This window comes from Dreissena polymorpha, chromosome 7 (genome assembly GCF_020536995.1).
Source record: "Dreissena polymorpha isolate Duluth1 chromosome 7, UMN_Dpol_1.0, whole genome shotgun sequence".
Taxonomy (NCBI): domain Eukaryota; kingdom Metazoa; phylum Mollusca; class Bivalvia; order Myida; family Dreissenidae; genus Dreissena; species Dreissena polymorpha.
Genome location: NC_068361.1, coordinates 107,340,301 through 107,352,284, shown reverse-complemented (window position 1 = coordinate 107,352,284; position 11,984 = coordinate 107,340,301). Strand labels below are relative to the sequence as shown.

The following is an 11,984-nucleotide window of genomic DNA, read 5'->3' as shown; positions in this document are numbered from 1 at the left end:
ACCCGCGGGCGATGGTTTGGAAGGCGGAGGCTGTGGTGACGGCGACGGTGGTAAAACATTAATGAAGCTGAACTAGTTGCTTTATTTGTATCAGCCATTCACTCACGAAAACGTATTATATAACCAAGGTTATAAACACGATGACCAGAAATCGTCTCTAATAAAGTCTCACTTTATTAAGATCTTTTAGAGCAAATGGACAAGCAACAAGCGTGAATTTGTGTATAATTTATGACACAAAACAAAGTAGCGAAGAAACAACATCACGGTCCAAGGGACACACACAGGTGCATGCACATACAAACACGATAACATATTTTTTCAACTATTTCGTATATCTTAAAATGAATACAAAGAAATGTTGCACTCAATCATAAAAACAACACTCTTCACATACCTTATTAGACTTTAGGTATAAAACTCTGAACATACAAAATATGCAATTACCAAAAAGTCGATTTAACGTGTGTAACAAAACAATGTCCAACTTGCCTTGATGTCCAAACACGTTCGTTACGTGTTAAATATTCAGTGATTTATTAAGCTCACAAGTTGGTTACAGCAAGCTACCGCCTCTACCCCCCTTTTCCACCTTGCCCATTCGGACCCGGACTCCCTGGCTGCCCGTCTTTGCCCTTGAACCACCCAAACAAACCCGCCCCTCCTTTGCCACCTGCACCACCAACATTGGAGTTGGTTTCCCTATCATCAATACTGCAACCATTTTGCCCATTTCCAGATCTATTTTGTTTTCTGTCCCCTTCGGCCTCATCACTACCATGTTCCGCAAACTTAGGCTTTTTTCCCCCGCTTTCACACTTGTCTTGGTCAGCATTACCTCTCCAACTCTGTCCATCTTTGCCTTTACCAAAACCTCCTTTTCCCCCTTTTCCACAACCCATACTTTCCCTATTACCATCACCCCAGTCTGTCCCATCTTTTCCCTTACCAAAGCTTCCATTTTCCCCTTTTCCACTCGTTACTCCATCGCAATCTTTCCCATTGCGTCCCGTAAGCCATCCGCTAAAAAATCCCAGACCGCCTTTTCCGCCTTCACCGCCTTTTCCGTTCGGTCCCGGTTGGCCCGGTTTACCGTCCTGACCTTTTAACATGCCCCCGAGGAAACCAGATCCGCCCTTTCCGCCTTTACCACCGGCGTTCTCGATATTGTTGTTCCACATCTGCCATGCCATGTTAATACCATATCTATCGTTAGTACCTGAAATTAACGAAAACCTATCAAGTATTTTTTAACTTAGACATGGGGTTATTGTTGGATTTAATTATCACGGTTGCACCTAAATGCAATAGTGGCAAACACAGCATTAGAAACACATGCTACTACATCGTTTGATGCCGCTGTAGTGCCTTCTCCTTCTACTAGTACCGTAATTACAGTAAGTGTTCGGGCAATTAGTTTTCGGACATCCCCCTTCCTTTTAAGCAAAATTTTTTTTTTTTCGTGAATCATACTTTTTGGATTTTGTCGATAAATAATGACTCTAAATTTTCGGAAAGTATATTCAACTGCGCTATTTGTCCAGATTTGTTCACTGTTTTCGCTTATCTGTTGACCTTTCGATCATGTGGGTTTTTACAACCGGATTAAGATCAGAGAGTCTGGTAGATGCATGTCTGAGGGACCACGACATTTGCGCTATTGGGTAAATTACCTTGTGTATCAGTAATACAAATATTGTTTTACATTGCCGTATTTGAAATGATATAGTTTTTAGGAAGCGGTTTATTTTTAACATTGTTGTTTTAAGCATTAATTTACAGATAAGACATTGCAAAGAGATGATGCTATTTATTTCAAAGCAGGGATAGAAGATTGTTACACAATAAAATTATTGCACATTGAAGTATTGCTTTTATTTCAATATACTAATCTTTGGACAACTTTATTAAAAAAATTCATATCTAAATTTTTGGACCCGTAAAGAAACAAATATTTTTAAGTGTCCGAATATTTAGGGTAATAACGGAACTTCTGATTTCACCACCATCATCAATACCAACACCGCCACAACCAACAGTACCTTCACTATTACTAGTACTAGTAATACAACCACCCCCACCACAGCAACATCTACTATCACCACCACTACGACAAACGCCATCAGCACCACTACCAGTACTACTAAAACCACTATATGTTTCTTCTTATACTACTAAAACTACCGCTGCACTTACTGCTTCTGATTCACATACCTCTACCCCTCCCTCAAACACATCTAGTATTCATACTTCTTTATATCATATAGGCTTACCCTTCAATGGCTTAGCTGTTTTGAAGAACTCGGCAGCTGTTAGCACCGTTAGTGTATTCCCATGAATCTCCTGCCCTAAAATTGTTCAAGCGCAACGTTTCGTTAGAACATTCGAAAGCATATTTCCTCATGCAACGAATCCTTGTACAGCCGAAGAAGGGATATTAAAAGGGCATATAGACGTGTGTGTTTTTTTTAAATACGATTTCAAAAATACAAATAAATGGTTGCTTGACGAAAATGTTTTCATAATAAGCGCTCATTAAACTTTTACATTTTTTTACAATAAAAACGTTTTCTACGATGACGCGTGTGGCGTGCGCAAGAAATCAAGCAGTAGAAGTAAAATCGTTATGAATGAAATGTACATGAAGCACCGCTATAAGCATGCGCACTAACGATAACGTGACTTTAAAGTAAAATTATCATAGGAGTAGGTCATTTTTGCATAATTATGTGAGTTCGTTTCTCACTGTGGACGCGGACGGGACATTAACATCAAGCTACTTTTTCTTAAACGATTTGATCTATAAAGTTTTGTTTTAAACAAATATCTGCTTTAGAAAAAGGGCTATCCATTGTCACTTGTCTTTAAGAGGGAAATACCGGCGATTGCTCCATTCATGGACAATGTACATACACAAACCTGAACATTTTTACGAATAAGTAATTTTATAGAGTCGTCTTTTCATATTGTTATGTTTAGTGTGTGCGCTTGCGTTATAAACATGTATAATTTAATTTGTAAACGAACAAAGCTGAACAAGCTCTAAAATTAAACCAACATGCACAACTATTTACTAAAGCTTACCGTTTAACATTCCTCGTGCAGTTTCAGCCATTTCTGGTTTTTCAAAAGTGACAATTCCTATGCCTTTCTCTGGTAATATTCGAGACATATTGCTACCATCGTCATTGATCTGAAAATAAATAAAGAAATACCATCCGACTAATCGACCGAAACCGATATCACTCACTCACTAACTTACTCACTCATTCACTCACGCACTCACTCACTCGCTCGCTGGTACACACAATACCCACACACATGCCCACTTACCCACACGCCCAACCACCAATTCACTCACTCGTATACCTATTCAGTCACTCACCTACTCACTCACCTACTCACTCACTCACTCTTTCACTTTATATTACATTTATTTAATTTCAATTCAATGAATTCAATTAAATAAATCAATTTAAGTAACAGCATAATAATTAGTATCAAAATCAATGAATACGTTACTTTTAATTTGCCGAAAACCAACATAGTCTCAATGAATTGCTTCCCTGTCATTCCGGTACATCCGGTTACTATTAACGTGTCTCTCGAGTCATCCATTTCCGGTGCGGGATTGCTTAAATCTTAAATACAAATAACACAATTCTGCGCATTTTTAAGTATAATTCTTCTTGAACTTTATCACAATGATGATAATGATGTAGAAGAAGATGATGTTTTTTTTAATGTGACGATAATATAATTATAATGATGACAAAATATAATTATAATAATGTCAATACGTACGAGGATTATTTTTACGGGACAATTACAACGATTACAATGATGATGATAATGGTGGTGCCAATAAGGATGTTAACGGATTTGCAAGCAATGAATTCAATGGAAGTCCAGAGGTTTTCATGAAAACAAAAACTGATAATATAAAATGCGACTAATTTGCTATTATGACGATGTCTTCGTAAGAGTCATGCATTTTTCTCGAACTGACCTAGATCTACAAGTATTTTTTTTTCTTCAGTGTAAGATCATGTTTCTTGAATGGTTATTTAAAACATATTTTGAGGAAAGGCGGAGCAACAATTGACAATGTTTGTTTTATTGCCTTAAGTGAAGTGATATTACGATATTAATCTGACATCTACACATGTCATTTTTATAAAATGTGTTTCGTATGAAAAATTCATAAAATGCTTGAGCGTCATATCATTTCGTTTAATTGACGTCATACAAATTACGTCACATAATGACAAAAATGACATTCACTAACGAGGTTGGAAAAAAGTACCATAATTTCCACATCGTTGTCGCGTAAATGAATTATTTGATAGAATTTAAAATTCTGTTGTCCATTGTTTACATGTCGAATTGTACACTGCGATAACGAAATAAACAATAATCAACACATGTCCAATTAATGTTGGAACCTAGCCAGAGTGCAATGATATAATCGTATGATTTCAATCGAGCTGCAGTGAAATAATAAGGTTATCATTCACTAGTATTTCCATTCACAGAAAAGCATGATCTACGTTAAGAGTGGCCTTCTCGACGAATGTCTTTTAAAGGGGCCTTTTCACAGATTGTGTCATGTTTTGAAGTTTGTCATTCAATGCTTGATATTGATAAATCTAAACATTGGATCTTAAAAGCTCCATTTAAAAATCAAGAATAAAATTTAAAAAAGAATAACCCTCAGCAAGGCTCGAACCAGTGACCCCTGGAGTCCTGCAGTAAAAACAAATTAGACCACTCGGCCATCCTGCCAAGTATGTACTACAGACGTATTTTATACTTTATATAAGCAATCTTCGTAGTTTCACAAAATTAAACGACAACAATACTCTCAAAATTATTCAATCGTTTCGCGTTGCAACGCTTTATAATTTTCAGGTGTTTAAATCGTCAAAATATGCATGTAATGGCTATATAAGATCGAGCATTGTAAACGTTTCGTATTACTGTTTCTTCACAGATTTCATAACTAAAACGAAAATGTGGGAATCTGAAACAACTTTTTTCAATTTTGTCAATTTACCAAAACGTGAAAAGGCCCCTTTAAGCCACGCAAAACTCAGTAGATAACGAACGAGACGAGTCCATTCATTAGGTTATGCATGCCTAAATGATAATTAGTTGAGTTTGAGTTGTTAAACCACACATAACGTTCTGTTTGGATCTGTATGTAACCTCCCTTTCAGAGTTCGTTCTAATTACACTGTTCACACTTTAAACACGCACAGCAAGTTGACTGTGTAGGCAGTCTTATCTGCGTGCGCATCCTTATGTCGATGTCTCGATGGTAACGCACATTATATAGGAGTTCTTTCTTCACTCGGTGTATATAAATGATATTTAGACAGGGAGGATGATTTAAGCCCTGTTGTGTGAAAACTGTGCGTATCGCATGTTCGTATGCAGTATGCACAGGCTATATAATCAGGGACGACACTTATATGAATTTTTCCTTCAAGGAAGGTCTCTTAGCGAAAATCTATCCTAGGTGGAAATTGTCGTCACTGCACAAGCTAATATGGGAAAACACTGTACGCACATGCGTTAAGTCCAGTTTTCCCAGAACGAGGCTCATTTAAGCTTTTTTCTACCAGTAGGCATTTGGGATTTTTAGCTAAAATAATCATCGCCTAAGACACAGTATAACATTCGCGTTAAGGTTCACGTAGAGGCTTAATTTTGAAAAATGTGGGATCCCTAGCATTGAACTCAAATTTGACTAAAGGAAGAGTGCCACATTGAAAATGTATACATATATGCTTTAAAGGATGTTTTTCCTTCAAACTGCTACCAATATTGTACATCAACGTTTCATAACATCCACAAAATCAATCAAAATACAAAGCGATTTTAACAATAAAATATACATTATTTTCAAAAATCTGAATCATGTTTATTCCACGTATTTCGGCGGAAAATTATATAACTTGTGATTAATATCGACATTGACGAGGGCAAGTTACGCTTAAATAGTAAAAAAAGTTTACATATCTAGAAATATCAAAACTCGAACACATGTCATTTCATCACCATGGGGCAGCCATTTTTAAATTAATAAAATAGAAAGAAACATGCTAAAAACTCACTCATCGCCTAATTGACATTCCAAACGGTTGACGATGACAAATGCATTGGATTGTAATCTTTCCGTTGATGTTTGCAAACTGCACGATCAGACCTCACAAACACTCAAAAGAATAACTATGTAAGAAGCATTTCACCAATGTTTACAATCGTTGTCGAATCACATGTATTATATTATTGCGCATAAAATAGTACGCTTACAGACTGACAGAAAGATCGATACGTAACTCCGTTCAATTCATCACGGTATACTATTCTAGTGATAATATATAATAATACAACGCTTTAACAATCTAAAATTAGAAATAATTCTTTTAAACGGAGTTTTTAAGAACGAAAGTGAAAACAACGGAAGTTGGATGGATATTCTGTGAGATGCACTTCGGCTCCAGAAAAACAATACATATAAACTTAAAAAGACGTGTGGGGGACAATTTTCAGCTGGAAAATTTTTGAAATAGGGTAATTGATGATATCTCTACGTGGTCATTTCTGTTATTTTGTGCGATCTCTTGCTGATTAATGTTAATAGTTGTTTTACTAGTTGCCACCCAACTGTCAAAATACGTATGTGTTTTCTCAGGTATGTGTATACACATACCCGGTTTTCTCACCACTGCACGTGGTTTCGACCGATTTGTTTTGCACGTTTTTCTACGGAGCACAGCGATAGCCACGCTTTCAAAATGGGTAGAAGGAATCGAAATATAAAATCAATTGGTTTGCCAATTTCTTTATATTCCTTTACAATTTTATATATCGTCTGCAATCTATTTCAATTTGAGATGGTTTAAAATTTGCAATTTGGTTGAGAGGTAAATAACAAAATTGTTAAGCCTTTGAAATAGAATTGTGACTCTTATTATCCACCATACCTGGATTTTTAAAAAGTAGTTACGTTTTAGTTATTTTTAGAACTTTGTTTAGGAAATTTACCCAAAAAAGGCAGTTGAATAAAAACTCATTTGTTGTTTTATGACAATATTTTTTTGTGAAATGTTGCTAACTTGACCTTGTATATGTATATAGCTTTGTATTTATTCAACTTAAAGGGATCTTTTCACGCTTTGGTAAATTGTCAAAATTGAACAAAGTTGTTTCAGATTCGCAAATTTTCTTTTTAGTTATGATATTTGTGAGGAAACAGTAATACTGAACAATTACCATGCTCTAATATAGCCATTATATGCATCTTTTGACGATTTTAAAACCTAAAAATTATAAAGCGTTGCAACGCGAAACGATTGAATAATTTGGGGAGTTCTGTTTTTGTCGTTAAATTGTGTGCAACTACGAAGATTGCTTATATAAGGTATAAATACGTGAAGTATGTGAACTCGGCGGAATAGCTCAGTAGGCTTGAGCGTTTTTACTTCAGGACTCTGGCAGGACTCCAGGGGTCACTGGTTCGAAACCTGCTCCGGGCAATATTCTTTTCCTTTTTTAATTTTATTCTAGATTTTTTACTGGAGTTTTTACGATCCAATGATTACATTTATCAATATAAAGCATTTAATGAATAAGTTAAAAAATGACAAAATCTGTGAAAAGGCCCCTTTAAGGTAGTGCATATCCCTACTAACTTTAGATTGAGATTTTGTAAATTAGTGTAAAAATGTATTGGTTTTTAACCAAAATATGAATAAAGCACACAAATATTGAATGTAAAAAATGTGTTTATGTTATTCTATCCGTCTTAAGCTTTAAAATGATGTATAGTTTGACCATATTGTACCACATTGAATGAAGAAAACCAAAGCGAAGTTTTAATGAATTTTATCCCCCCCCCATGAACCTTAACATCTCATTCACTAGACTACCTGATAAAATGCACATGTGTTTTTACAGAATATTCAGAAATTCACTACATACTTGAAGTTTGATTCAATCTTAAAATCTAAAAGTTCTTTATTCGACACGAGATCAAAATAGCGTTACATGCATAGGGTAAATTTTTCATTGCATATACATGTGTGCTACTTTGTAAGATCAATATATAACGTACGTACATGCACATTATTTATAAACTTATTACATAATATTTTATTAGTAATTAATCAAAGAAGTTACACATATAGACTTTGTTCACTATAACAACTTTAAGTACAATTATGTACCAAATACGATAAGAAATCAACTAAACTGCAAAACACATCAACAATATTGTCAAGAACAATCATTTTTATCGTTTTTTTCTTATAATATAATAAAATAAATAACCATAATACAATTATGTAACTTACTTCATTTAGTATATAGTAGCAATTTTGTTTTGTTCCAACCGTAACTAATAAATGAAATTATGCTTTCTGAAAATACTGCTACATGAAGTTTTACTTTCGATTTGCTGTGTCGCTATTATTAAACCAGAGCTAAATATAGATATTGGAAAATCCAAGTGTACGTGATCTCTCCATATTCGATCATAACACATATTCTGCTGGAGCTTTGGATATATAATTTTCTTAAAACAACTAAACATAAAAAACTACAACTAAAACACGTCATTGTTGGTATGCACTCTGATGTTTAACCTAAATTTCTTGCGATAATTTACGCAGTGGAAAACTATTTCAATATAACGAATGCAATCTTACTTTTTTAATTAACGTATTCACGCATCGATAACTGATGCATACGTTTTTCTGATTTTATTTTACATAAAGTATTATACAAGCGGATAAAAAAAAATATTACCATATCTTCAACCAAAACATACACTATAGGACTGAACATAATGTCATGTTCAATCATAGTTTATGGTCAAAGTACCGTTCGCATTTTTATGCCAAGCTGTTCGGTTACCAAAGTTCAGATCATGTTAAAAAAATGTGCTATCAATTTTTTACTTTATATTGTTTCAGTGTCATTAAGCACTGAATTTGAGTTGTAAAGCAAATAAAACAACAATTAATGACACGTCACCTAGGAATGTATTGATAGCTTTAAAGCTATGATGCAAACACTATTTCTATGTATGATACATTGCTTGAGAAATTTTAAAGTGATATTATGGGCATTTTTCACTGTTGAATTGAGCTGGAAAGAATTAACAGGTCAAGAGTGTTAGTTAAAATGTGGCAACTGACCAATTATCTGCAACTCAACTTGCAACCAGTTGTTTATAAAAATATATTTTATATTCGATATTTTACATGACTCACCCAGTCCTCTAAGCCGAAATGATCCGTAAATTAAAATTGTTTCTTTGTGTCGTATGAACGAATCTGCACTTAAACTTAATTTAGGTTCACATCGTACATGCATGATCAGTTGAACGAAAGTACAGTTGATATTCAAATGCATTATTTTTCTCTTTCCGGGATATTGTATTAGTATGTTGATGCTGCATTAACAAATATAAGTGTATATGAAGTGAAAACACCAAAAATAAACAACGGTTGCGATGGACACCTATAAACTGTTAGATGCCCATACTATCACTTTAATGTTTACGATATTTTATACGTGCTCAGGTTTCTTTCTGCGTTGTAAACGAGTGGTTTTACGCTAGTACTTTACCTAGCAAGGGTAACGTTAGCATTATGAATGTACTTGAAATATAAACAGAATACCCGTAACTGCGCCAGCAATACAAAAACCTTATCATAGCACATCCTACTTAGTTTATGACAATATACCAATAACATAATAATGAAACACGAAACAAATATAATAGAGAAGCCAGTCAAATCTACCGCGGGTTCCAATTACAGTATAAGACGTTCCTCTATCGCACCTTAACATCACAAATCAATCAGATGTAGTACTGAACCATAAACAACTCAAACTTCAGCTGCACATTGTCAGTGTAAGGAAATAATCTCTAACGAGTCGCAAGCCATCATGACGAATCAAACAGGTTTCCCGCGGATGACGATCATTCATCATTATGAACAAAAAGAGACATATCAGGTGTTTTCGTTTTCGTTTTCGGAAAACTGGAAAATCCGATTACTTGTTCTGAATTCAACGAACTCTTTAAATTGAATTGAAAACAAACTTACCGCTCCGAATGAACGTGTTATCAATAATCGGAATATTATAACTAAATTACGTAATGTATGTAAGTTTTTTTAATATGTGCTTGTATGTATTGTATGTCATATTGAATTAAAACCATTAATATATAATGTAATGTATGGTTTGTCATACGTTATAAAGTATAGTCCTGATTATAATGTTTGTTTTGTTATTGTGATAAAAAATTAAGGTGTCTGTTGTTGTTGTTGTTATACATGATATATTTTTTATTTTAAATAAAATTCAAATGGCTAGGCTCTTACTCGCTGTGAAGCTTTAATCTTCCGTCGCTTCATGTATGGAGCTTTAATCTACAATGCACAAATGACAAAAAGTCGCAATTAAAATGATTCATAGATTGGTTAAGTTCAAGGTCAAACTCTGGAAACTAAGTCTATTGAAATTCGTGCTTTTTCGTTATAGTGCAACATGGATTATTCCAAGGTTTTGATACTCTTTGGAAAAAATAATTATATGGGTTTCAAGCACACACACACACGCACGCACGCACGCACACACACACACACACACACACACACACACGCACACACACGCACACACACAAATGCTATATGTTCCTCTGTAATTATAGCTTTCAATGAATCCAAGCATATGAACACTTATATATTTTTTTCTGCTTATGCAGAATGGGTAACGGTGGAAATGGCGGATCCGGGGGTGGTGGCGGTGGCGGCGGTGGCGGAATGTTTGGTGGTGGTGCAGGTGGTGGAGGCGGTGGTGGCGGCGGTCATAAGGTCATTTCAGAACAAAGATCTTACGCTGTTGACGTGATCATAGAATCAAACTCCGTGTTTCCTTTGGGAATTGGTGAGAAGTTGTTGAATGTTGTGTATTAAGTTATTATAAGAATTACACACCAACCAACCATGGTTACGTGATGCTGTGCTTCATGTTTACTCAACACAGATTTATTTTAAAAAAATCAGCTTGAAGAACCTATATCATATTGTACTCTAGTAACGTTATGTCATATCAAGCACGCAATATTCGTTAGCTTGATGCTGTTTTGATGAATTTTCAGGGGATCAAAAGAATGGAAATGACGAGGGACCGCCAAAACGCTAGTTCCTCACCGGGCAATTCAAGTTCAGTCAGCGTTTGACCGATTTTAATCTCTGAAATCAAACGTCACCAAATATATATATAGAAGAACATATATAAACACAGGACCTTACACAATTTCAAGAATATTTGGTACAACATTCACGCCTGTTATGTTGCTTACTCCATTTTACAAGTTGGTTTCCTAAATAATATATGTAATAAATAATACAAAAATAATATGTGCGCTTTTGTTTTGTATTGGATATTTTAAATTTACGTACAATACAAATGTTTTTTCTAAGGTTATGAGGAGCTCATGACTGGTTGTGGTGAAAAATTGTGACTTTACTCAAGCATCGAAAGTCTTTGACAGACATTATTAACAGCAAACCATAAAATATAATTTGCACGTGTATATTTTAGTTCAATTCAGTATTGCAAAATTAAAAGATAGCGCATGTGTTTCATTCAATGTTTTGTATCAATAAGAAACATGTCAAGAACATGTGTTTCTATGAGAATATAGCCGAATTATAAAAAGTGGGTTGCGAATCGTTTAACAACATCTCAATGAAAGGAAAGATAGTCGAAGTAAAAGGGACTAATTAAAAGAACAATAGTCGTTATAACATACGATGCATCCAGGAAGCTTTAGAAATATATATAATCGAAATTAACGAACACAATAAAGTTTTTTTAAGTTTTATTTTCATGTTATAAAAATATGTTATTTACAATGACAACATGGGCAAGATCGAAAATGAAATTGCAACAGAAAG

General features: G+C 34.6%; 2 protein-coding genes across 6 annotated transcripts; one reads left to right on the top strand and one right to left on the bottom strand.

Moving 5' to 3' along the window:
- Positions 1–215: 215 nt before the first annotated feature.
- Positions 216–9,973, bottom strand: LOC127838524 (uncharacterized PE-PGRS family protein PE_PGRS20-like). Of its 5 annotated transcripts, none has more exons than XM_052366319.1 (5): positions 9,816–9,973; positions 3,523–3,641; positions 3,085–3,193; positions 2,274–2,348; positions 216–1,219 (listed from the first exon to the last, which is right to left on the bottom strand). In XM_052366319.1, exons 1-5 carry the CDS (start codon positions 9,862–9,864, stop codon positions 576–578), a joined length of 996 nt encoding a protein of 331 aa, XP_052222279.1. In that variant the 5' UTR covers positions 9,865–9,973; the 3' UTR covers positions 216–575. The 5 variants fall into 5 exon arrangements, with proteins under 5 accessions (XP_052222279.1, XP_052222282.1, XP_052222280.1 ...); XM_052366322.1 differs by having other exon boundaries at positions 9,832–9,964; XM_052366320.1 differs by lacking the exon at positions 9,816–9,973 and adding an exon at positions 8,361–8,525.
- A 45-nt stretch (positions 9,974–10,018) lies between these two features.
- Positions 10,019–11,442, top strand: LOC127838525 (RNA-binding protein cabeza-like). Its single transcript, XM_052366324.1, has 3 exons — positions 10,019–10,179; positions 10,787–10,968; positions 11,183–11,442. Exons 2-3 carry the CDS (start codon positions 10,788–10,790, stop codon positions 11,224–11,226), a joined length of 225 nt encoding a protein of 74 aa, XP_052222284.1. The 5' UTR covers positions 10,019–10,179; position 10,787; the 3' UTR covers positions 11,227–11,442.
- Positions 11,443–11,984: the final 542 nt, after the last annotated feature.